General features: G+C 44.8%; 2 protein-coding genes across 7 annotated transcripts in view; one reads left to right on the forward strand and one right to left on the reverse strand.

Annotated features, from left to right (window-relative positions):
• The window catches only part of SYN3 (synapsin III), a 447,532-nt gene that overhangs the window by 138,544 nt on the left and 281,925 nt on the right, over positions 1–27,063 (forward strand). For all 6 annotated transcript variants that reach the window (XR_012078446.1, XM_006205854.4, XM_015240613.3 and 3 more), the window contains 2 exons: positions 6,106–6,262; positions 9,427–9,516. Coding sequence is in view for 5 of the 6 variants with exons in the window: in XM_006205854.4 (XP_006205916.1) it covers positions 6,106–6,262; positions 9,427–9,516 (247 nt within the window). In the remaining variant the exon portion in view is untranslated. The remainder of the gene's footprint in view (positions 1–6,105; positions 6,263–9,426; positions 9,517–27,063) is intronic.
• The window catches only part of TIMP3 (TIMP metallopeptidase inhibitor 3), a 56,356-nt gene continuing 40,628 nt past the window's right edge, over positions 11,336–27,063 (reverse strand). Inside the window, exons 2-5 of the mRNA XM_006205853.4 lie at positions 23,991–24,073; positions 17,060–17,171; positions 16,323–16,444; positions 11,336–15,242 (exon numbers count right to left, since the gene is read on the reverse strand). Coding sequence (XP_006205915.1) covers positions 15,045–15,242; positions 16,323–16,444; positions 17,060–17,171; positions 23,991–24,073 — 515 coding nt within the window. The 3' untranslated portion in view covers positions 11,336–15,044. The remainder of the gene's footprint in view (positions 15,243–16,322; positions 16,445–17,059; positions 17,172–23,990; positions 24,074–27,063) is intronic.

The raw sequence follows: 27,063 nt of genomic DNA on the forward strand, positions 1-27,063 counted from the left end.
CTTCTGAGAAAGACCATGGATTAGAAACAAACAATATGGCTCATATTAAGTAAATAACAAGAAAACCCAGGTACAGCCTCTAGCCAGGATGTGCCAGTTTGTGTGGGATTTAAGGAGGCCTTCTTGCTCAGGCATGAAAGACACAGGGCTTGGGCCCTGTGGGTCTGTGGAGACAGAGGGGCAGGAAGGGGTTCATGAGAGTTGTTGGGAATTTTTACCCAGCTTCATTTCTTGCCACCACCTCATCAGACCTTATACTCCAGCAATGTAGCCAACTGCAATCTTCCCACTTCCTCCCAGTATCTGTCAGAGCAATAGTGATGTCAAGCACCAGACACTATTCAACCTAGTGTAGGCAAAAGAGAAAACTTAATAGCTCACATAACTCAAGATAAAGATGGCTCTGGTATAAGGCTCAGCAGGACTCAGGGACTCAGTGATTTACATAGGATTTTGTCTCCCTCCCTGTCTTCTTCCCAGGGATACCTCTATTCTAGGTGAGACCCCTCCACGGAGCAGGAAAAATTGATATCTGTCAGCCCCAGGTGACATAACTGGGCCTAGCTGGCCACTCAGGAGGATTATAACAGGCCTTTTTTACATTAGCGACACAATCCTTAGACCAGTTATTGCCCAGGGAAATGTGATTCTCTGATTGGAGAGGATTTTACATGGGGTCTGTTTCCCCAAAAATAGTGGATACTGGGCAGATAAAACAAAAACCAGCACAGTCCACTACAACTCCCTCTGAGAGGTTCTGTTCATTCAGTTGCAGGCACTGTTCTCTCTGCCTGGAAACCCTCAAAACCCTGCCCACAGGCTTTTCCTTCAAAACCCAATGTCCCTTCTGGCATACATTCTTCAACACCCTCCCCAGACAGAGTTGGGCCACCCTAGTGTCTCATACATACCTGTGATATTTCACTCACTCACTTATTCATTTGTTCTTTTAGCAAATCCTTATCCTTTAGTGTTGCACCTACTTCCTCTAGGACTGTGAGTTTTGTGAAAGCAGGGATTATGTCCCAATCATCTCAGGATCTTCAACCTCTACAGGGGTGCTTGGTCGCCTGTCAGGGCCTGGTGGAGGCCACATCCTTGATGCTGGAGTGACATGGTGGACTTGGCTTTTCTCTGACCATATAGAGAACCTTGGGTGCTAGTTATGGAGGGAGGAACCACGTACTGAAGTCACTAATTGTTCTGTCTTCCGTGCAAATGCCTCACATCCTAGGCTGTCTGGAAGGATACTATGTATTCTGTGCAGCAACCAATGGCAGAATTTGGACCATGACAAATGCCTGGCTTGTCCTAATACATTACATATGGAAAGTGTTTATTGTTCACATCTTGTATCTGAGACTCTTAAGCAGTTATGGGGTCCAGCTTGAATTCCCTGGGGTTAAAACCTTCTTGGTGATGCTAATATATCTCCAGAAATACTTATAAGGCAGCCCTCTGGTTATTAGGGGCCACAAGTTATCTCCTGGCTACTTTGGCCATCAGCGCTAGGTTATCCAGGGCCACAAGGAAGGAGGTCACGCCTTTTTCTAGTGGCCATTCCGCTTTGTGTTTATTTGTTCTTTCATGTATACATGCTTCATTAACCCTATCGTTCATTTGAAAACATCAATAAGGCCAATTTTGTCCAAGATGGGCAGATCGCCTTTCTCACTGAACTGACATCTTTAGAGAGGAGAGACAGACAATAAACAACTGAACAGATAAATAGGAGAAATACAGTTGTCGCAAGAGCCACGAAGAAAGGAAAATAAGGCAATATGAGAGTTGGGGCAAATTTCAGTAGAGTGAACAGGACAGGTATCTTTCAGGAAATGAATTTAAGCCAACGAGTAAGTGATAAGAATGAGGCATAATGCACAATTTGAGAGAAGAGTGTCTAAAAAGAGAGTTAGAGGGAGGGGCAGTTGTCAGTGTGGCTCAGGGGGAGGTGAGAGAGGGGAGAAATTAGAAATGAGGATGGAGAGGTGGGCAGGGGCCTTGTAGCCATGGAGAGGAGGTAAGAATCTGTCATTAGAAAGAGGGAAGCCTTCAAAGGGTTTTAAGCAGGGACATGATGTATAGTTTTGAAAGAGCACTTGTGAATTTGGAAGCCTGAGATTCCCAAATCCTTGAATACAAATAGGGAGTGACCACTACTTTATTTTTTTAAAACATTTTTTATTGATTTATAATCATTTTACAATGTTGTGTCAAATTCCAGTGTAGAGCACAGTTTTTCAGTTATACATGAACATATATATATTCATCGTCACATTTTTTTCTCTGTGAACTACTATAAGATCTTGTATATATTTCTCTGTGCTATACAGTATAATCTTGTTTATCTATTCTACATTTTGAAATCCCAGTCTATCCCTTCCCACCCCCCACCCCCTTGGCAACCACAAGTTTGCATTCTATGTCTATGAGTCTGTTTCTGTTTTGTATTTATGTCTTGTTTTGTTTTGTTTTTAGATTCCCATGAGCAATCTCATATGGTATTTTTCTTTCTCTTTCTGGCTTACTTCACTTAGAATGACATTCTCTAGGAGCATCCATGTTGCTGCAAATGGCATTATGTTGTCGGTTTTTGTGGCTGAATAGTATTCCATTGTATAAATATACCACATCTTCTTTATCCAGTCATCTGTTGATGGACATACAGGCTGTTTCCATGTCTTGGCTATTGTAAATAGTGCTGCTATGAACATTGAAGTGACCACTACTTTATTTCAGAGAGTAAGAAAGATCTGATTTAGAGGTGAGTTCTAGATGCCCTGGAGAAAGAACACTATAATATGTGGGACTAGTGTCAGAGTATCACAAAACAGGCTATCAGATACTCCTCTTGGAAGGCGGTCTGGGAAAGACACCTTCTTTTTCTAGAGAGCCAGATTCCCCCACCCCTCAGGCTGTGTGTCTCTCTTACGAGTTCTTCACAAACAGTGAAAAACTATGAGGCTGGCCAGCACAAGGCTTTTAATTATTTCCTCCTGGAGCAGAGTAGAGTTGCCCTAGTGAGGCACCAACTATGGTACCGTGTTGTCTGAGAGAGAAACTACAGTGCCAGGAAGAGCGAGCATCGCACTGTCAGAACTGAAGCCCCAGAGGACTCTCTGAGCACCACAGCAAAGAGAGAAATCAAAACAGAGAGAGTCAGAGGGAATGGAAAATATGTTGGTATGTTTTGTTAAGATTCACAGCCATAAAAAAGGGCAAGCAACTAATAAGAACATGACCACACATGACAGATGAAAGGCTGCATCCTAACACAGTGCTCACGTCAGTGAGGAAACAGTGAGGCTGCCTTTTTTTTTTTTTTAATGCGGAAAGATGTGAGCAGACTTTTACAGAGAAGAAAAGGCATATGGTTAATAAAAGTACTCAATCTCACTAAAATCAGAGAAATGCAAACTAAAATAGCAATGGGATGCAGGGTATTCTTTGGGAAAAGTGGCTTATCAAATTGAAAAACATTTTTAAAATCTGCTGTGCTGGTGAGGCTGTAGTGAGATGGATGGTCTCACATGTAACAGTGATGTGCATCTTTAAGAAGGGGTACTGTTTGAGCATCTTTAAAAAAAAGTTCATACCCTTTAACCTAGCAATCCCACTTCTTAGAATCTATCTTACAGTATGAAATAGTTTCGAGTGAAGAGGTTGATTTGTGTGCGAAGATGTGCATGTGTGAAACATTGGAAATAGCCTACTTGATAATAGAAGGTGATTGGTTGGCTTAATATGTATGATATATCCATTCAGTGCACTATTAGGTAGCCATTAGAAATGGTATTTTTGAAGATCTTTTGGTAGGGAAGATACACTATAATATGTGGAAAACAGAAAAATCATAATAGAAAGCATGAAATCATTTATCAATATGAATGCATATTAGATACATTAAAATAGATTATTGGATCACTATATATATAGGAATACATAGAAAAGCTTTAGGATTTTCTGAGTTGAGAATTCCAGGTAATTTTGTTTACTTCTTTGTGTTTTCCAAGGGTTTTTTTTTTTTTTTTGCACAGTGAACGTATGTTGTTTTATTTTATTATTATTTTTTTAAAATATGTTTTCATTCAAGTATAGTCAGTTTACAATGTTGTGTCAATTTCTGGTATATAGCACAGTACTTCAGTCATATAGGAGCATATGTATTTTTGTTTTCATATTCTCTTTCACCTTAAGTTACCAGAAGATATTGAATATAGTTCCCTGTGCTATACAGTGTAAACTTGTTGTTTCTTGGATTTTGTGAGAATCCTCCTGTATTTCAAAATGACACTCTGCCAGAGTTCAGTAGGTGTTCCATGTGATTCAGTGGGTTTGTAGATGTGACTCTTGGTGTGTTTGTGGGAGAGGGTGAGCTGTGAGTCTCTCTACTCTGCCATCTTGGCTCCTCCTCCATATGCTATTTTAAAAATAAGATAAAAGTAGAAAATGGTTGTAAGTCAATGCTCCCTCTTGTCATCAGGTCCCTATTAGAGATACACGTGCCCCCTTCTTTCCTCCCTTCCTTCTGTTGCTGTAAGACCCAGGAAAGTGGAGTGCAAAGGCAGGAGGAGAGCAGGGAAGTGGGTAGACCTCCTACCGTGCCATGGTTTTGCTGGGTGACCTGGGCCATGTCACTGCCTGGCTACAGGGCTCCAGTTCCACATCTGTAAAATGCACTAGTGGTACTGATTCCTCCCTAAGAAGGCAATGAGGATGTAGGCATGGTATTTCCAAGCTTCTAACCCAACCCTAACCCTAACCACTGTGACATAATTGACTGCTTCCATGAGCACAATGCCACCCACACCCAGATGTCACCATCCACATGGCCACCCTCAGGGCCAGTTACAACTTAGCCAGGGAGTCCCTTGCCCTTTCCTTTGGGAACGAAAGGGTGACGTTTATGTACATCATTCATTCTTTCAACATGTCCTTGTTACGCTCCTGCTCCTGGGCTCCGGCCCCTGGGGGCACCATGAGGCCCAAGTTCAGAGTGATTTGAGAAGCAGCTACACTTGCAGTGCACTCTTCCCTCTGTCTTCACTGGGGACAAGTCCTTTCCCTTTGAGAGTTATTTTAATTTGAATTTGAACTATTTTAAAGAGATGTAGTTTATTTGAAGCCAAATGTCTGACTCTGGATGGGCCAAATGGATCACACCATTTTTAGTGTAAACCACCTATCTACTATGAGTCTGATTTTCTTGTGGGTCTTAGAAGTGAGGAACCCAGAAACAGGTGGATCCCTGGCAGTGTGAATAAAACAGCCTGTGAATCTACCTGAAGCCGCGTGAGGGAGGGAAAAGTGTTTGGACTTGGAGCCAGATGACCTGAGTTCAAACGTGGCTCTCCTCCTTCCTAGCTTTGTGACTTGGGGAAGTTCCCGACTTCTCTGACCTGAAGTGTCCCCATCTGTAAAATGGAGAAATAGTCCCAACCTTACCCACATCTGCATGTGAGCATTACTCAGGATCTTCTCTCCAGAGGGACCTAGCAGAGAGCCTGGTGTGTTCTCAGCCATCTCATTAGTCCTCTTGCTGCTTTCCAGAGGCTGCTACTTGAAAGGACAAGACACATTTTAAATACACAGAAGGAAACCACGCTACACTGTCCTTGAGAGCCAGGGCTGTGCGGCTACACAGTTTGGCCGTGCCACCTACTTTCAGTGTGTCTTTTTGAGCAAGTGACCTGATCTTTCTGAGCCTCAGGGTGTGCATCTGTAAGGTGGAGCTGATGGCTGCAATACCCACATCCTAAGGCCATTGTGAGGACTTAGTAACATGAGCATCCACTACAGTGCCTAGTAAAATCACAGTATATTCACTGAACTGTTTGATATATTTTTTTCTGATTCAGATGAAATATTTGTTCAATGTAGAAAATTTAGAAAGCAGCCTAAAAAAGAAATGAAAAAGTGTGAGTTGTTTTCAGTCCTTTTACTTTGTAGTTGCTGCGTGTTTGCACCTGATCTTCCTCATCCACACTGTCCCACCCCATCCCCATTCTAAACTGAGGTGCTATCCTCAGCAGGCTATGGCTTGATGCCTTGATTTTTGCATCAATGTAACGTATGTAACACTGCTTTCGGCCCCTCTCTTGGCAGATCCTTCAAGCCGGACTTCATCCTTGTGCGCCAGCATGCCTACAGCATGGCCCTGGGTGAAGACTACCGCAGCCTGGTTATCGGCCTCCAGTACGGAGGGTTGCCCGCCATCAACTCCCTCTACTCCATCTACAACTTTTGCAGCAAGCCCTGGGTGGTAGGTGCCGGGCCAGGCTGACCCAGAAGGAAGGGGAGGCAGTGGCCGGCCTCCCAGCCCTCAAGTGGACACATTCCCCAGCATGGTGGCCCAGTAATGAAAGGAGTCTTTTTAAAGCAACTGAATAAACAACTTGGATCCCAAACCCCTTCTTATAATTATTACCCAACAGATATTATAATACAGTGTTATAATAATATTAGTGGTAAGGGGGTACCCTATTGCTCTTACTAATATTTGAGCATATAGCTAGTTTTGTTAAAGTTGGCACTGTGTATTGAGCACTTACTATGTACTACAAAACTATGCTGCCTGGTGCTCATGCTATTGCTATCATGTGAAGTGAGCGTCATTACTCTACAGAGAAGGAAGATTGGCTTAAGAGCCATTAAGGAACTCCCCAGGGTCAAGGAACCAGGGAGGGGTGAAAATGGAACTTGAAGTGAACTCTCTCCAACCTGTAAGGCTTGATTCCCCGCTCACTTTTATTCATTAGTTTCATATTCATTCATTTGATTTTAGTTTACATCCAGATGTTACCTGAAGAAAGGTTTTTCTTAGCATATAACTCCTTCACTCCTCAACTACTCTCAAATGTCTTACCCTACTTTATTTTTTCCCCCAAATACTTATCTCCACATAGAATGATATATTTATCCATTCATCTATATTATCCAGCTCCCCTACTTGAAGTAATACATTCATGCAAAAATATTTATTGAGTACTTACTATGTTCTAGGGATTGTTCTAAGTCCTAGGAACATGGCAGTGGGCAAATCAGACCAAAACCCTGAATCTTACATTCTAGTGAGCAGAGACACATGCAGTATGTTAATAAACATGCCAGATACATAATATGACATATGAAAAGGGTCAAGGGGAAAACAAAGCAGAAAAGGGAAAGACAGATGTAGAGGTTGGGGTATGTAGAATATGATGTGTGAAGCTCTTAGCCATCTCATCTCTTCTTTTGTTGTCTCTCTGCATGGTTTTCTGGTGGTAGGGCAGTGGTTGAGAACATGGGCTCTGGAGCCAGACTGCCTAGGTCCAGGCTCCTCCATTTATAAGCTGTGCAGCCTTGAGCAACTTGCTTGACCTCTCTGAGTTTATTTTCCATATTTGTGAAAAGATGATAAAATAGGGCCTTCCTAGTACGGTTATGAGTTAATACATATAAGGTGCCTAGAATGGTGGATGGTATTAAGTACACACTCAGTAAATCGTGACAACTGTTACTGTCCCTGGTGTTAGGAATGAGATCTCTGCAGAGTTGGCACTCAATATTTACTGAATGCATACATGCATTAATTTAATAGATATGGATAGTCTTTAACCACTATTACCATGGCTCTGGTCTCCTCATTCTGTCCTAACTGACCTTTTAGGCCTACAGCATCTCAGATTCAAGTACCACTGTCCCAGGAAGGTCCTAGGTAGTATTAGCTCGCCCTACTTGTTTGTCCACATAGTCATGGTGATGGTAGCAGCTACCATTTATTAGCACTAACTATGCTGTGCTGAGCCCTTACCATGAATATTATATTTAATCCTCGAACCACCCTGATGAGTAGGTATTTCTAATTTCTCCACTGTACAGATGAGGAAACTGAGGCTTACATAGCTGGTGGAAAGTCGTGGAGCTGGGCATCTCCAAAACTCATATTCTTGATCATGGAATTCCTCTCCTTTTCTGGACTTCAGTTTCCTTATCTGTAAAATGAGGGACCCTCCGTCATTTCCCATATTTCTGAGGTCCCTCAAACCCACTAAGTTGACACCATGTTGCAACACAGCTGCAGGCCAAGAGTTTCCAGACCAATCCTGGCCTGATGCAGGAAGTTCCCAAGTTACCTGTTCTCTCTGTGTGAGCTCTTAGTATTGAGTTAACCTCTAAGTCAATCTGGCAGAAGACTTATCTCCTCTTCTAGCCATTGGGCATCCATGTTAGGGGGCACATTGCGGCTTATTCCTTCTTCCTGCACAGAATCTACCTTGCTCTTCCCTGCATATATCCACCAGCAGCTTCCTTTTGCCTCTGGGTGAATTCTCAGTTCTTTCTCCAGACTTTAAGGCTCCTGGTGGTCTGTGATGGATCACTCTCCAGCCTCCTCTCTCACTGTCCCTCATGTTGAGGGCCACTGCCACAGCAGCCACCGAGTGTCTCCAGTACACAGTAGATTCACTGCACACTTGGAGTACCCTTCTTCTTTGTCTTTTGTCATCTGCTTCAGGGTATCATCCTCGCCACACTCTGCCCTCTTCCAAATCCCACATACCCCTTGCATCCCTCTAGAAAGACATTATTATCTCAATCATCTGCCCACAGACTGTCTTTCTCCTAGGCCTGGTCCGCACGTTCAGCATGCTGTCCCAGTGTTAAAGCTCAGTGCTGGGCACAGAGCGAGCTCCCAGGGATGTTGAGTGGGGTGGGGAGGAGACTGTAAGTCTGAGGCCTGCCTTTTAGGAGCTTACCCCTTAGTCCTGGGGACAGTAGCTATCTCTGTGGCAAAAGAAGATAGTGCTGAAGTGGGGGAGCACAGTGTGGAAGGGATGCAGCTCATGCTGTTGGAAACAAGTGGGGTTGTAAAAGCAGAGAAAAGCTTACTACTAATACTATCCAACATTTGAGTATACCTACGGACCAGGCCCTGCTTTTAATACACTGTATATTTAATCCTTACAACAATCCTGTGAGGTTGGATCTCTTGTTTTCTCCATTTTCAAATGGGGAAACTGAAGCTCAGAAACCTGAAGTGACTTCCCAGGTCATTCAGCTAGTAAGTGGTAGAGGATTTGAACCCAGAATCTACACCATAAATTACTACACAATACGTGTCTCAAAAAAGAAGGGCATTGCAGGCAGGTGACATGGCATGAAGGTCAGCAGGTTGTGCTTGTGTGAAATGCTGAGAGTAGAGTAAATGCTTATTAAATGTGGTTGAGCTGAACTTAGTCGGCCTGGCAGGAATGGTGGGGTTGGTGCAGGCAGATGGTGGAGAGGATGAATGTTCAGCAAAGGACTCTGGCCTCTATCCCATAGGCCTGGGACAACTACTGGAGCTTAGCTCAGAACAGACAGATGCTTGAGGCCTGGGATCAAGGGGTAGGTTTCACCATACTGGGTAACATTGGTTGACCAATGTTCTCTTGTATTCTGTCCTAGTTCTCTCAGCTCATTAAGATCTTCCATTCTCTGGGTCCTGAGAAGTTCCCGCTTGTGGAGCAAACGTTTTTCCCCAACCATAAGCCAATGGTGAGTGCCTCTTTTTTTTTAACTTTGCTTATTTTTGTGATACGGAGCAAACACTGATGTCCATGTTGTCTATCTATTTGAATGGAGGAGGTGGGCTCAGGGGCTGTTCCCTGAGCACTTGGACTCTAAGGAAGAGCCATGACATCCTGTAGGAATACCTGGCTTTCCTAGGGAGAATCAGGTCTTCAGGTGAAATTTCAGGCAGTAAAGCAAATGGCAAAGATGGACAGCACTCCTTGGGCATGTTCAGAAAATCAGGAGACAACTTAAGCTGGCATGTTGGAACCAAAGGTTGTTAGTAAAGGTGAAAGATGTTTCAAAGGTAGGATGTTATTTCACTTGAGCCCTGAGGTCCCTCTCCAATTCTTATTTTAATAAAAGCAATAGTATTTTGTTTGCATTGATCATCGAAAGGCAGTTTCCTTGTGTGTACTCTTTGCATTCCAACTTTTGAACATACCCAGGGTTGTCTCTGGGAAGTGGTTGGAGCCTAGTTTGGCATATGTGGGATTGTCTCCCACTCGGAGTCTTTTTGGATTGGGTGGAGAGCTCTCCATCTTACAACCAGAAGGAGTTGTGTGAAAGAGTTCTGGGCAGCTGGAAATAGCTTGTGACATGCCTGCTTGCATGGTCAGTGGTCTCCTTTTTTTTTTTTTTTTGGTCAGTGGTCTTCTTAAATGGGTCAAAGGAATGTAGGGCCATGGCCCCATGCATGCCCTGCAAGGAATGTGAGTCTTGGGGAACAGGAAGGTTAACAGAGTATCCGATAATCCCAGCTGGGGGATGACAGCCTGTTTGTGGACTCCTAAGCTCGGGCTGCTGAGCTGGACAATTCTGTTTGGAGACACTGATAGGTGTCTCCAGGTGGGGGATAGTCTAACCAAGCAGAGACATATCTCATTAATTAGCTTTCCCTTATATCTGATCTAGTGAGAGTCACTGAATCCAAGATATGCTGGTTGGAATAAGAAGGGCTTGTAGAACCCAGCATGTTCCAATGAAATGAGAACACAGTGGAGAAAATTCAGGTTTTATCATCAAACCAGGCTGAGTTTGAATGCCAGATCTGCCTACTTAGTAGGTCTTGGGTCTTGGTGGGCCTCAGCTTCCTCAGCTGAAAACCATGGATTATAGTGGAAATACCTCATTGGGTTGTTGAGATTTAATGTGCTCATATACATAGGGTGCTGTAGGTGCTCAAAGTAGAGTATCTTTAAAATAGGAACAAAACCTATGCTCTGGAACATTGTCAACAATGGGATAGAAGTTGAGTGAGGGGTCTGAAGCCAACCCAACCCACTGAGGGTGACAGGCCCAGCTGTAAGTTCTGGGGGGGTTCACTGCTCTAGTGAGTTCCTGGCATCCCCAACTAGGCCAAGCCATACTCGGATTTTCAGGCAGGCATTTGGCATCAAGGACTGCTGTTTTAGACTCCCCCTCCTACTTCCACTGGGTTGAGATTCTTAGGAAGAAAACAGAGAAGGTCAAGTCAGGGCCCCAGTCTGGGAATACCTGTACCACTAATAGGTAATTAGATAGAGATCCAGATTCCACAGAACTCAGGAGAACCCTGGCCATAAAATCAGGGACCAAGGTCAGGGCTGGATTAGCAGCCAGGAGGAAAATCTAGGATGCCTCTCCTGGAAATGTTCCTGCCTGGTGAAAGTACTGGAGGGTCCACGCTGTAGAAGTGAGTGGAGGGAGGGGAGTTCTAGGCCAGGAACCAAGGCAGGCAGGACTGACTAGCTTCCAAGGCCCTCTGTGGTCTCTATAACCCCCAATGGCAGTCAGGACACAAGGAGGCAAGAGACTGCAGGTATGTGATAGAAATAAAACCACTTTACTGTTTAGAATAAAGGACACACTATAAAAAGTGAACAATTTGCAACATTACAAGACAATATACATTCACGGAATATAAAATTCATAAATAACATGGAGGAAAACTGTAAACAGTGCTACAAAATTTAGCAACAAATACATTCCTTCCAGACAGGGTTTTCTCTGGTTGGTTTCTCTCCATCACTTCTGGGTCTCAGGACAGCAGACCGGCTAAGGAGGATGGTAGGGGCATGGGAGAATCTACAAAGTCCCTCCCCTTGGGGATGAGTCCTCCTCATGCCTCCCAAGAGTCAGTTTAGAAGTTGTTGATGTCTGCCTCCCCAAACCCCCCCCCCCCATTTTGTTTTGCTTTTACTCTCAGATTTTTAAAGTGTTTTTACTTGTGTAAAACCATTTTAGTGATATTTTTACTTTAGCAGCCAGGAGCCAACACTTGGGTGTCATTTTGGGGTAATCCATATTGTTGATCGGCAAGCACATGAAGGGCAGGGGCAGGGGAGGGTACTGTCTCCTGGGGATCACAGTGTCTCTGTGATAGAGCTCTGAGACTGAACTGTTCCAGTATGTCATATGTTTCTTTAATTGCTCAAGAACCATAGCATGGAAGATGATGCTCATGAGCCGTAGTTTGACCACCAAGACGTAGGGTCTGGGGTTGGGTAAGGGTAAAGCACAGGAGTCTTCCAGTATCATCCTCCCAGCCAGATGGAACACTGGCCTGAGAGGTGAGAGCTTGGGTAGGGAGGCAGAAGAGATTGCCAGAGGAAGCCAAGCGGTCTTGGAATCATAGCTCTCATAGCCATGGATTTTTAGGAGAAATCGTGGCTTCCCAATGGGGTGGGCAAACGAACGAGGGGGAAAAAGGAATGGGAGTGACCAGTAGACTGCCTAGGGCCAGTCGATATAGAGCTAGGATGTGAATATACTTGCTATTTCTTCTCTCCTCCTTCCTACTCCAGGAGTCACTAGGATGCCAATAGGGAGGAGGCTGGAGGAAATCTCAAGTGCTAGTTCCTTCTAGTTTCCCCAATTTGCCAGTCTAGCTGCCTGCACAGTAGAAGTATTTACCCTCCATTCCATGTAGAATTTGATTCAGGAAAATGGCGGCATGTGGGTTTCATTTTTTTTTCTCTTAAACACAATGTACACATATTACAACCTACACATGACATAAGATTTAGCAAAATAAAACGTTCACGATATGAATGAAATACGGAAGTGTCTTAGCTACATAAATGACTTTAAATTATACAGTAAGTGAACAGGTGAAATAAACAAAGCTATAGCTTATAGAAAGCTCAAAAACCGCCCTCTGACAACATTGCTTTGCAAAGGACCCTTCTTTGCCCAGGACCTGCTGTTCTCCTTGCCAGGACCTGGCAGATGGGACTGTGGTTCCACCAACTTTTCTGCAGGGAAACTTCCAGTGACACGTTCAGACCTCACTCCAGGTCCCTCCTTGTATGACTGGAGGTGACCCCACCAGGGACCAAGAACGGCCAAATGCCTCGTGGAGGTCACGCTGATGTCCAATAGTGGGAGGGCACCTGTGCAGGCTGGGTCAGGGGTTCCACCTTGCAGGACTTTGAAGTTGAAGTTGAAATAAAGAAACTCTTAAAACACCAAGTCTGGGGCTCACCCCTTAAAAACCACTGGCCTGCTGACCTCACCTCCCTCTGCTCACACTGCCCCATTGAAAGGACAAAGCCCCCCATTTCCTGCATGCCACATATCACACCCATAAGGTGAAAAGTACTAGGTAATGGAATCCATCTCAAGGAAACTGGATGCCTATACTGCCTTCCTGCTCTGGGGTTCTGCCAAACACCTTGCCTGGGCATTTGTGTGTATGTTTGTGAGACATTACAATGTGTTGTCTGCTTCTTCTTTTTTTTTTTTCTCCTGTTTCAATTGGCAGCTCTGTTTCCTAAAGTGAAATGAACTGAAGATACAAATACTAATAGAGGGTAAATACTCATAATCTGAAAAAAGAGACAGAGCAATCATGTTAAATATAACCACCCTGTCAGCCCCAATTCTGTAAAGTATACATTATCACCTACTCTTGGCATCTCACTTTCAACACTAAAACTTAAAATAACTTTATTTAATTGGAGAATTCATATTATAGTTTTATTTCAAAAAACAGCAAAAACCCTATAGCCGATTGCAGAGTCAGGCTTTCTCAGTAACCACCAATTTTAATTCCATGAGGTGAAGACCTCAGGAGGTGGCATTCACCCATCAGTGTGAACTGGAGGAAGAGGAGCAAGTTGTCCCCAAACCTAGGAAAAGTGGCTGTTGAACCAAGGCAGGACACTGCAGCTTTCTTTCCTGTGCCCAGGCCCTTGACCCACACTAATTCTCATCTCCCATCTGAGCCAAGCCAGTAAGGCAGTTAAATGAAGGCCCCCGAACATGAAGCAGGAGAAAAGGAGAGGGACAGAGGTCAGATGACCCCAATTAGAGGGATGCTGAGGGTGCTCAGAATTTCAAATTTTAATTAAAATGAAAAAAAAAAAGTCAACTTGGAATGTCATGATTTTCTTCAAACAAGCAACGACAACAAAATAGAAGAGATTAAACTATTGGCGTATTTAACAGCATTGAACAGAATTCTGTGTCCTGTAAAAAAATTAGCTTATGTCCCCGCGTGGGTATATGCAAATGTGTATGCAAACACATCCCCCTAAGTGAGCTAAACGCTACTTTGGAAATAGTATTCTCTACCCAAATCTACTTGGCTATATCTGTGGATAGTGTACTGGTGTGTGTATTTCTCCAATTTACATAAAGGCAAGCTCCTGGCCAAATCTACAAAAGAGTTTTCCAGGAGGAAATCTTGTGGGAGGCAGGGAGAGGAAAGACATTCATCTCAGTCTTTCACCTGAGCTTTTGTACAAGGCAGGCAAAATGCCTCCTGACCTCAGGTAGATGTTTAAGTCTTCACCAGCTAAGAAAGTTCTGTTATTCTGGCCTGGCTGTTTGCTCCAGACTCAGAAACTTCTGGTCAAACCAAGCATCGCTGCGCTGGGGGAATTGTGTGTGTGCTCCATCATCCAGACCCTCTTGCAGTTTCTTCCTTCCCTCCCTCACTCTCATGTGCAGACACAGACAGACATAGTCTGGTAGGGACATGCAGTAGCATCTCCTTGGTGTATAAGATCTTCTGCGTACCTTGAGTCTATCTGCTTGTTGCCCTTGACTGATTTGAAACAGTTGCTTTTTCAGCAGCTTCCTTGTCTGTGTCCTTTATGTGCTGGGGAAGGGGGAAGAGAAAGGCAAAGGGAGGAGGGTCTGGGAGATGGTGAGATGGGGAAGAAGAAAGAGGGGTAGATATTTCAATGCCCAAATGGGGTAGTTTTTTAATTTTTGTTTTCCTAAAAAAATATAGATTATATTATCACGAAGAAGAGGAGTATACATTCCTCATTCTTTCTGGTATGGCACCAAAAATTCCCGGGTAGAATGGGTGATGTCAAAACCAAAAAGAAGGGGAAGGGTGGGGCCAGGAGGATGATTCCAAATAAACTCCATATAACAGCATAGATTTTTCTTTAAGTGTTCGAAGTGCTAAATTTGCAAGAAAACAGGCACTAATTTCATTGTCATCATCTGGGAAGAGTTAGTGTCCGAGGGAAGCTCAGTGGGAAGGGAGGGAAGTGAGGTGGGGCAGGGTCTGGCACTCAGGGGTCTGTGGCATTGATGATGCTTTTGTCCGGAGGGGCCCATCCTCGGTACCAGCTGCAGTAGCCACTCTTCTGCCGGATGCAGGCATAGTGTTTGGACTGGTAGCCAGGATAGCCGAAATTGGAGAGCATATCGGTCCAGAGACACTCATTCTTGGAAGTCACAAAGCAAGGCAGGTAGTAGCAGGATTTAATCTGCAATTAGATAACAACCAAAGGTTGGTGGACTCTGCTGTGGTAGACCTAGGCCTAATGTTTGCCCAAGTCTCAGTTCAGAACCTGGGACCTGGGACCACTGCAGGTGGAGCCCAGCCACATCTCTCCCTTAGTGAAAATAATACAAATAACACTTGCCAGTACTTATTGAGCACTTACTGCATCAGACATTCTAAGTGCTTCTATGTTATTCTCTTTAATTCTCATGACAGATTTATCTCCCTTTTACAGATTAAAAAAATAGAACCTCAGAGAAGTTAAGTAACTTGTCCCAGGTCATACAGGCAAGCATGAGAGCTCCCAGCTGTTGTAGGGAATTGAGGAATTTGAAAGATTAAAGCATAAACTGTAGAGTCCAGATGGCCTAGGCTGGAAATCAGACTTAGTGAGCTGTGTGACTTAGGGCTAGGTTCTTAAGCTCTCTGGGCCTCTGTTTCCTCATCTGCAAATGGGGAAAAGAGTAATTAAAACTATTTAATTAAAACTGTAGTAGTTTTAATTACTATTATCCTCATTTTACAGAGTTGTTGTGAGAATAACTGAGAGAATGGCCCAACTCCTCCCCACAGCAGCAAGGCTGTGTGCCTTGGCCCTGTGCTTGGGTCAAGCAGTTGGGCCAGACTGAAGAGACCCTCTGCAGCAAGTGGTATCAACAGTTTTGTGCCAGCTTGCCTGCCTCGGGTGGGGGCCACCAGCGAGTCATCTGCCCAGGTGAGCCCACTTGGGGCTGCCTGGCAGGACCTGCCAGTATAAGGATCCTGTACCTGCCACAACCTTGAGCCATGGGAGGAGCCAGGGATTCTAAGGAGCCCTCATGACCCAGCAGCTGCCAAGTGGGCAGCCCAGAGGTGGCAGGTTACAGTAGAAAGGCATTCTTTCCTCTCCTCTGCTCAGCCTAGGTACAGCATTTCTCACCACCCCTGCTCAGACCTGCCCCTCTGCCCAGGTCTGACATGCACACCCTTCCCAGCCCAACAGCCCAGGGTCCAGGACTGTAGTAGCTGATGTTTCTGGGGCTGTGAGCCAGCACTTCCCCTGCCTGCACTCCATGGGTCTTACCTTGCAGTTACAACCCAGGTGATACCGATAGTTCAGCCCCTTGCGCTGGGAGAGGGTGAGTTGGTCCCACCTCTCCACGAAGTTACACAGTCCCGTGTACATCTTGCCATCGTAGACACGGCCTAGAGGAGGAAAGGGATGACAAGGGGAGAGTTGTTTTGCCCAGAACCCAGCCAGAAGAGAAAGAATTCATATCTACTGAGTAACCTCCTCAGGCCAGGAACTGTGCTAAGTACTCTTCAGTCCCATGATTTTATTTCAACCTCCCCAACACCTTTTAGAACGAATTGTATCCTTATTTAACAAATGGGGAAAATGAAGCTCAGAGAGGTCAAGTGATTTGTAGAACATCCCAAACTCAGTAAGCACTGGAACTGGGACCGAGACCAACTCTTTACTATAACTTGACTCTGATATGGAGAGAAATAGGTACTGGCAATCTCTTTTTACTTATAGTAAAGTTGAGAAATTGCAACACTAGGCAGAACTAGGATATTTCCTCCCCAGGGTCAGTGGTGGAGCTGAGGCTAAAACCCAGCTTCACTATAGGAACCTCAAGCTCTCAGCTCTGGTCAAGCAAGATGGACTCAACACTAGATACTCTGTACAATTCAGTGGGCTCATGGCCAAAGTCCTGAGGACACTGCTGGGTTTACTGTTCCTACTCCATCCTTCTTAAGTGAAGGAACAGTGGACTTTTGCCAAACCCTGGTCTAGATGCTAGAGTTGGTTGTTACCTGTCAGCAGGTACTGGTACTTGTTGACCTCCAGCTTAAGGCCACAGAGACTTTCAGAAGCTTCTGTGTGGATGTACTGCACGTGGGGCATCTTGGTGAACCCTCGGTACATCTGTAGGTAGAAGGAATATCGTGAGAGGAGGACCAGGGCTCAGAAAGCATGCTGTCATTTGGTCTTTTTGAATCTGATTCCCCAATAGGCTATGGTGTGGCTGGTCACTGACCTACCTACCCCAGGGCCTTCACTCCAGGTCAGGCCACTTGTTCTCCTCTTATCTGAGCCGTGGTTGGTGCCTTCCCCAAGAAACCTTCCCAACCAGCCAGTCATACCTCCCATTCTGTTTTATAGATGAGGAGCCTGAGGCCCAGGTAGGTTAAGTGGTTTGTCTAAGTCCACACAGTTGGTGAATGGCAGAGGTACAAATCCAAGCAGGGGAATATGCCTACTCCCAAGTCCACGCTCTTAACCATTATCTTATGCTGTCTCCCACTGCAGCCTCAGAAGTTCATGCCCAAGGCCTTTGATGCAGGCAAATACCATTTATGGCTATTGTGCCTCCTTTATCAACCTGTGCTCAGAGCCAATGGTGTGAACATAACAGAGGCTGAACCCTCTTGGTGATTCCAGGTCAAGTCCATGTGCATTACACAGGCCGGGATCTGTCCAGACAACTGTTAACTGTATGAGCTGGTGGGGACAGGGGGCGGGGGGGCACTAAGGTGTTGCCCAATCCCATTATCCCCCCAGTTCTCAAAGTACACAGGGCCTGGATGGCTGGTGGTCCCTGGGCTTATCCCAAGGGTTTCCAGTAGGACAATGTTTCTACTTTAGTTCCTGGCATGCGTTAATAATTTACTTATGGTAATTAATAAAAAGCCAGACATCACCTCATTGGTGTCTCATCTAAGTGCCTCTCATTCAGTCTAATAGGCTGTGTTTTTTCTCCCCATCTTCTTTTAAGTAGTAACTGGCTGGTGGGGGTAGGGTGGTCCATGAGGCTCTCTGCCATCCACAAAATGTCTGTTGGACTGATGCGAGTTTGAGTCTTTGCCTTTTTAAAGAGAGCACTGTTCTAATTTGTGCAACCATCGGTGCAGAAGCATTTAATTTACCTGGTCTCCCTTCTTAACCTTCTTCTCCTGTGAGGCTCTCCATCTGAGTGAGGAAATGCAGCCAGGAGCAATGAGAGGTGCTGTCCTCGCTCAGTTTTAAATTGTGCTGTGGGGAAGCAGGGGGTGTCATGTCGTACCCTGACTTCCTCAGTGACGGATAGTGCCTCTCTGACTTTAAGAGTGCTGCTGTGTGCACACCATCAAGTGTGGCCTTCAGGAAACACCTCTTGCACTCATTCCTGGGCCCAAAAACTTCTCATTTTGGTGTGGACGACCCTTGACTTTTTGGCAAATGTTTCATCTCAGTACTCACTCTGGTCTTCCAGGCCAGCCTATTGGAGCCTCAGTTCATTCCATGCTGGTCTGGCACCTTTATTTCCTCTGTTTTATGGGCAAGAGTCAAGCCTGTGCTCAGTGAGAATTCAACTCATAGAAATCAGCTTGGCATCACCACTACTTTTGAATTTGAAGGAATCTTTAACATGGTTTCTAGCACTTGCATGCAGAGTCAAAATTTTAATACGTTATTAAAATGACTGGGTCTGACAAGCACAGAGTTGCCTTTTAGGGTCAATTCTGGAAATAACAATATGGTAAATGTACGGTAAAGGCAGATCTTACTCATTTTGTTGTTTTTTCTTTATAATAATCCAGCTTGACCTAAATATTGATCCTATAGTATCATTAGATCTATAGACGTAGAGATCTAGAATTGGTTTGACAAACTTAGGAGGGTTATAATGGGTTTATAATTCCTGATATCCTGAAATTAGAGAATCATAGAATCTCAGAAATGGAAGGGATGTTAATCTAATCCAGCCAACGCAATGGAGGATTAATGGTAAACGCAGGTTCTATAGACAGAGTCTGCATTTTGTCTCTGCCACTTAATAGCCTCTTGGAAAGTTATTTCCCTCTTTGGGCTTCAGTTTCTTCCTCTGTAAAGTGGGGCAAAGTGCTTACTTCATAAGATGTTTTTGAGAATTAAATGCCTTTGAATAGCACTTTGCACACATTTAGTAAAAGCCTAAAGCCAGTTATATTGAAGTTCATAAAGAGCAGAGGGAAGGATTTGGTTCTCTTCTTCCTATATGTCTTGCCCAACCTCATCTCTTAGTGCAAATACTTAAAGCTGGGTTGGAAGTTCAGACATGGCTCTTTTCTCCTCCAGCTTTATTGAGGTATGATTGACAAAAAAATGTGTATCAATGTAAGGTGTACAACGCAATATTTTGATATATGTATACACTGTGACATGATTACCACAGTGAAGCTAGTTAACGCATCCACCATCTCATATAGTTACCTTTTTGTGTGTGAGAACACTTAACATCTACTCTCTTAGCAAATTTCTAGTATACAGTATAGTGTCCTTAACTATAGTCACCATGCTGTCCATTAGATCTCCAGAACTTACTCATCCTGTGGAACTGAAAGTTTGTACCCTTGCACCAACATCTCCCCATTCCCCCTACCTCCTGCCTAACCCGGGTAACCACCATTCTACTCTTTGCTTCTAAGAATTTGACTTTTTTAGGTTCCACAAATAAGTGAGATTAGGCAATATTATCTTTCTGTGTCTGGCTTATTTCACTTAGCATAATGTCATCCAGGTACATCTAAGTTATCACCAATGACAAAACTTCCTTCTTTTTAAGGCTGAATAATATTCCATTGTAATATTCCATTGTAATATTGTATTATATGTATACCATATTGGACTCTACAAGCCTCTGGGCCTTGCTTCATGATGGTATCTACACAAAGTTTCGAGAAGTTTCCTTCCCTTAGGGTAAAAGGACAAATAATGTGAGAAAGAAATTTCCCAGTTTGGGGAGTTTTACCCATTTCTTATGGAATGTCTGGTCTTCACTCTGTATTCACAGCATGAAATGTCACCACTATGTTAAATATTTCTGGTATGACTACCAAAGATCAGCACTGTGCTGGATACTGCTTTATATCATGAACTCATTTAAACCCTCAACTTATTCCTGTAAGCAACTGAGTTTTGGAGACATTAGGTACATGACTGAGGAATCGAGTGCAAGCATTTTCTTTCACAGAATGGGCTATTTGGATGGGGAGGCAGAACACATGAGAATGGAGGGAGTCTCTGCAGAGGGCTAAAGACAGTCCCAGACCATAAAAAGTCATAGGCATTAAGAGGAAGAGAAATTCCCCATGGGCTAGGGGGTCAGAGAGGCTTCTAGCTGGAGACACTACTGTTGCTCATTTGATTAGACAAAGCCCTGAAGGAAGTCCCCAGGGGCCAAGCATTCAGATTGCCCAGTAAATCTGTCCTGCCCAGAGTCAGGACATGCACAGCACACAACCAGCCGGCCTCTCCATGGGACTTCCCCAAAACCAGCTGAAACATAATGTCCCCCCACATGCTGTCCCTTGCAGTCAGCCTGAGAGCATGTCTGCACAGCACAAAGCAACTCCAGGCAAAGCAGGCCTCTTTCTCGTGATCTGATAGCAGATAAGGTCCCCAAAGATTAGAGCAGCCAATTCTGGAAACTTCCACCTTTGCACCACAGCCCAATGCCTCAGCCCAGCTAATCTCCAAGTTTGGGTTTGCAGTAAGCTTCTCCAACATTGTAACACCCTCCCTGCTCGCTACACATACCTGTGGGTCTCTGGACAATCCAGATATGCCTGAGGCTCTGGAATTAGCATATGAGAGAGGGTCTGCCTGTCTTTCATTTGGTAAGAAGTTTTGTGGGGAGGAGGTGGGAGGCCTGAGAGAGAAGAGGGAGATCAGACTGGGTGGCACAGATTCTCACATTTTCAGAGTTCCTTTAGTCTTGCTCTAAGGGAGCCCTGACTTTCCCCGTCTGACTCCAGGGTAGACTCTCTAATCCTCTAGAACAAAGCGCTCAGGGACCAGTGCCAAAACTCCTGCAGGCTCCCCTCTCTGGCCTCTCCCTCTTCCCTCCTACAAAGATTTTTTTCAATATACTCTTTGCAAGTCAAAAGCTACAATACTGGATGACAAACCCACAAACTTAAACTACCTTCCTTTTGTTCCCTGGGGGAACTAGATACAAATGAGGTGAGGGAAGCCCTGGAAGTGGGCAGGAATGATGAATCAGCCTGCTGCTCGGCTGCCCTGTAATCTCCTTGTAGGAAAGGCTCTAGTTTGCTCTGGTTTGCCACTTTCTAGCTATATGATCTTGACTGTTGTATAATCTTTCCAAGTCTCACCTGTAAAGTAGAGGATAATGTGTACTGCTTCATATGGTTATTGTGAGGATTGATCCATGCAGAGGCTTAGCAGAGTGCCTGGTACATAGTAAATGCTCATTCACTGCTACCTGTATGGACTCTTATATTCATTCTAACAATTATCTTTGTATCCCTAGCTCAAACCACAGTGCACAGCACAGAGAGGGAGGAAAGGAGGGAGAGAGAAAGGAAAGGAGAGAGGGAGGGTGATGGCATGGTCTATTCCCACTCTTAAGTCCGTGTCTTCTCTGATTAGTAGACTGGTGCCTAGAAGCCAGTAGAATCCAGTGGCCTATCTGGATAGAAGGACAATGACCAGTTCTATGAGTTATCTAATATTAGGCTGATAGCAGGGCCAGAGTTAATAAAAGGTATTAGATAGGGGTTGATGATCAAAGTAAGATGGCAGGGAGATTTTGGGAGTCATATAAAGAACACACGTCACTTGGGAATGAGATCTGCATTTAATTAAATGCATGACTCTGGGCAACTCATTTCCCCCTTGAGCCGCCGTTACAAGTGAAACAAGGAATTTTATTTCCTAGTGCCCAGCGCCCTGATCCATGGACCTGGGTGAAGGATGGTGAATGGACAACACAAGACCAGCATCCTGGGAGCTGGTGTGAGTTCTTTGAGGTGGATAGGCGAGCAGATGTTATTTGGCTTCTCAACATCCCTCAGTGACTGTTCTTACACCAGCAAGCGGGGAATGGGACATCCTGCCCACAGCAGGGGCCTCGCCCTGGCATCCAGGTCCTGAAGAAAGGAGAGAATCTCGGCAAGCTTAGGAACCGCTGCCCCCAATTCTTCCCCTCCCAGCTCTCTGCTGGCCACAGAGTGGCTCAAATGTGAAGGATTGTTCCATAGCAGGCAGGAATGTGTCTCCTAAACCTCTGCTTTTGTCTAATCTGCTTTGGAATTCACTCACCGGCTGCCAGGGGTTGCACAGTGGGTTTTGAGGGTTGTTACTGCACTTGTTGGTCCCCCCCTGCCCACTCTTCTCTCCCCACAGCCGTCTGAAGACATAAGCTGGTCCCATGACCAAGCTAGGGCAGCCAGGGGCAGCTGGCCAGGGCTGACTCTGGACATTACATAACCAGAAGGCTGTAGATGTTTCCAAAATTGAATCCAAAGCAACAGGTTCCACAAACTCAGTACATCTAACCTCAGGCCTCAGGACCAAGGAATAATGAGACCTGGAGGTCTGCGTCTGAGATGGTTGGATACCACCTGTGGACTGTGTCACACCTCGTCTCAGTTCTACCTGGCAGGGTTGAGGTAGTTAAGGCTTGTCTTCTCTGGAGAGTTTTCAGGCCAGTGGAGTCTCACCTTCATTCCCTCATAGATGGACAAGCATTCACCAAGTCCCTGTTGCCTGCTGGGTCCCCCCAACCCCCCAACCCCCAAACCTGCTGAGGATGCAAATATGAGCACTGAGTACAAGGCTGGCAGTCCACTGCAACCTGGGCACACCTTGTATTGAACTTCTGATTAATCATTCACTTGTGTCTCCTCTCCTGGCCTGACTGTAGTCCCTAAACACAGGAACCACATCTTCCTCCTGGCCTCCACAGCTCCTGGCACAGCGTGCTGCATGTAGGGAGGTGCTTACAAAGGTGGAGTAGTGATAGGCCAGCTGCTGAGTTATTCAGGGTGGAGCCCCAGCCCTCTGTGCTAGGGCACCCAAACCAGCTCCTGCTTAGAAGTAACATAGCTTGTGTCCCAGGGCACTTAGAATCCTGAAATGTCTCAGCCAGAGGGGCTCTTGGGGCATCCAGCCCAATCACACATTGTTAACAGATGGCAAAACTGAGCCCAGGAAAAGGGGCAATTCCAAAGTAAGGCAAGCAAGCTAAGTGGAGGGATGGAGCTGAGACTAGGAGGCAGGTGCTCTAGGGTTCGAATCTAATATGCTTTTTCTTAAGGTGTACATCCTGAATGTGCTTCATAATGTTAACATGCTCAGGAATATGAATACACTTAGTAAACAGTGCTAACTACTGGGATGCAAGAAGAAGTTAAAGGAGGGAAAATGGAATAAGAGGATGCAGTTCCTACCCTGACTTGAGGTTCCTGTGATCAGCACAAGTTCAATGTAGAGAGTTGAGGGTTAAACCTAAGTTGTAACCTTGGCAACTACATAATCCAGTAGGCATTGTTGAATCCCCAAAAGTCAGACCTCCAGAGAGCCCATAGAGATGATATAGTCCACTCTCCCCCATTTTACAGATGGGAAGACTGAGGCCCATCAAGAGCCAGTGACTTGCCCAAGGTTTTATAGTTACCAGGTAACAGGGCTATCTGCTATCTGGTTCCAGAGTCCAGCCTCTTAACAGCTGCCTCCAAGGGACTCTGCCTGCCCTGGCTCTGGGATGAAGCAGCTGCCCCCATCCCCACCCATCTCTTTCTGCTACCTCAGCTATGCCCTCTCCAGCCAGGTGGAAGGGCTAAAGCTGAGGCTCAGACACTAAACAAACACACACCCTAAGTCCAACCCCCTCTTGCCTCCATTGGCCAAGACTTTCCAGCAAAAAAAAAAAAAACCCAAATCTCTCCTGGAGCCTGAGACTGGGCTACTGTCACTCACCTTCATCTGCTTGATGGTGTAGACCAGTGTGCCAAAGGGCCCCTCCTTCACCAGCTTCTTCCCCACTACCTTGGCCCGGATCACTGTAGAAAAAGGAGAGATGGAGACAGGGAGGTTAGGGAGGCCTGAACCACATCAGGCACCACATCTCAGGATGGACGTCCAGACCACAGTGTGCCTGGAATTGCTTTCTTAGTAACTTTGAGGCAAGTAGAAAAGATGATTGTGTTTATAAGAGCAAGAAATCAGATAAGAGACATCGGGATGGGGGTGGACAGGGAGGAGTGAAAGAGAAAGGGAAGGCAAACATCTTTGGAGTTAATTTCCCTAAATGTTCACAATTGTCAGCCAGAAATTCCTAGACTGCACTCACCCTTGTAGGAATTTCTTAACTCTGGGTTTCACCATAATCCAAAATCTGCTTCTCCTGTTAGAGCCTCCTGCCCTCCTTCCATTGTCTATCTGACAATCCCGTAGTCTCCCAGACCAATTCTCTTCCTACCAGGACCCCTGTCTGAGCTCTGCCTCATTTGTGGCTTTTCCTTTACATGCATAGATTTTGCCACATCCTTACATTCCTGCAGGATTGTGATGCACCCCAGCTTCCTCCATGCCCCAGTTGGCATTCTGATGGGGCCCTTGGCACCCAGTGCTTAGACAGCAAGGGATGCATTGAGGGCAGCTCAATGAGGATTTGGTTGAGGAGGGAACAGTTGGGAGCAGGGGCTCAGGAGCCAACTGAACTGTTCCAATCCTAGCCCTGATTTTATGGTTATTATGACTATGGACAAGTATCTTTGTTTCTGGCCTCCAGTTTCCTCTTCTGTGAAACAGGATAATAATGGTACCAGTCTCCTGAATTGAAGGGATTAGGCAAGATAATGTGTGTGACACTTCTGGCACCATGTCTTAGACAGAGGGTATATTAGATAAATGTTATTAATATTATCATTATTATCATCATCATTGACAAAAATGAAATGGGTTGACCATGAAAATACTGTTACCAGAAAAATAGCTTCAGTTTGTCACACATCTATTATGTGCAATAGTACTTCTTACTTATTACTCTTCAGACTGCCTTACAAAGGCAATATTGGCATCCACCTTACACAGATAAGGAAACCGACTGAGAAGTGAAACCACTTCCTCTTTCTGAGCTTGAATTTTCTCATCCGTAAAGAAGGTATACCTTTACCTACATCAGGAAATGAGGATTAAACAAGAGATCTTATGAAATTTCTTACTACAACATATGGTAGGAAGGAGTTGATCAGAAAATATTAGTTGACTGTGAATACAAAAATAATTAGACAGTCCCAGTGTGACACAGGCTGGAAGAGAAGTATTTACTACATGTAGTAAGAACAGAGAAGAGGGGGATTGACTTAGAGATTATAAGAGGCTGTACTTTCTCTTTCTAGTTTATGTGAATAAGAAGCACCAAAAGTTGTCTTCAAATATTTGTTAAACCAGCACATGGAGGAGAAAATGGACAGGTCTAGAAGACATAATTTAAAAACTGCAAAGAAGTTGCATTCATTGGCTGAACCAAAGAAAGAGTCATCTAATAACAAGAAGTAGCAACAAAGTTGGGGCGAGTTGGGGTGTTGTTGTCATAGGGGCAGGGAGCATCTCCATCAAAGGGGAATGGATGCGCTCATGCTAGGACTTTGACCAGAATGGAATAGATTTTGCATGTATAGCAGCCATGCTTTGAATCACAAAATGAATTCTTCCAGCTCTAGGTTCTTACTACTTTTTCCTACCTCAAGTTGCACTTAGTCCCAAAAAACTGTAGGTGCTCTGTTTAAATATTTGTTACACACACACAACCCTGTCTATTCTGGTAGCTCTGTTATCCATCCTGTTTCTCAATTCATCTCTGATCTCAAAAAATTTCTTTACTAGGAACCAGTTACCCTATCTCAACTGAATTCTGTCCTCTTGCTCCCCACATGAGCTTGGAGCCCAATCTCCCAGTCAGGACCCAGATGAATCAATGGCTCCTCCAGATGTTACCTGCCAGGAATGGCAAAACACAGAGCCCATTGGCAAAGTTAGCAATTTAGCAGAGGCAGCTCAGATTGAGAGGAGGTGAGTGTCTGTTTCCAAGTCTGCTGTAAAAATGAGAGCTTGGCAAGATCCCAGGCCAAGCTCCCTCAATATTCTGCCTCCACCTCTGTGTCTAGCTTCGAAACAGTATCCTTGGCTGGCAAGGAGCCATCCTCCCAGAGGCCCCAAGGACTATTTCCTCTACATTAACTCCCACAGGCAGGTTGTAACAGCTTAACTGTTGAGCAGAAGGCACCTCTGCCAGGACTTTCCTACTGATTCTTCCTGAATTGATTTGGCTCCATCTTCTGCTGCTTCATTAACACAGAAGGTAAACCAAGGAATGAGTCTTTGCCTTGGGAGGAAAAAAAGCAAAAGGGATTCCTTTAAATAGCAATGTCTACCCTTTCCTGGCTTAAAAGTGGCTTGACTTCATTTAGATATAACATGTCATAAGCAGACCTGTCCTGTAAGGCTGGGTACTTCTGGAAGCTTCTGCATGCACAGTGAGCCAATTCCTTCTTACCCTGAAATGGCCTGAGGTTGGAACCTTTTCATCTAAGAATAGTTCAGGGAAAAGAGAGTAAGTTTTTGTAATCAGGAAGCCACATTTGAGTTTGAGTTCCACCATTAGTGTGTGGCCTCAGGCAAACTCCTGTGTCCCCCAGTGCTCTTTCCTTCTAAATCTCTCTGATTATCTTGGCCCACTGCCCCTCACGTGGCTTATAAATGATGTACTTATTACTAGTGGAGCAGCAACATGACATAGCATTGAAGAGCCTGGTCTCTGGAATCTGACTGCCTGGGTTTGAATCCCAGCACTGGTGCTCTGTGACCTTAGGGAAGTTACTAAACCTCTCTGTGCCTTTGTTTCCTAAAATATGACAATACTTCATAAAGTTGCCAGGAGGGTTAAGTAGTACAAGCACTGAGAACATTGTGTGACCCATCCCAAACCCCATGTGTTTGTTGTCACAGTTATTAGCATTACCACTGTCATGATTTCTGCTATGTGTCT

The sequence above is a fragment of the Vicugna pacos genome, chromosome 12, assembly GCF_048564905.1.
Source record: "Vicugna pacos chromosome 12, VicPac4, whole genome shotgun sequence".
Lineage (NCBI taxonomy): Eukaryota > Metazoa > Chordata > Mammalia > Artiodactyla > Camelidae > Vicugna > Vicugna pacos.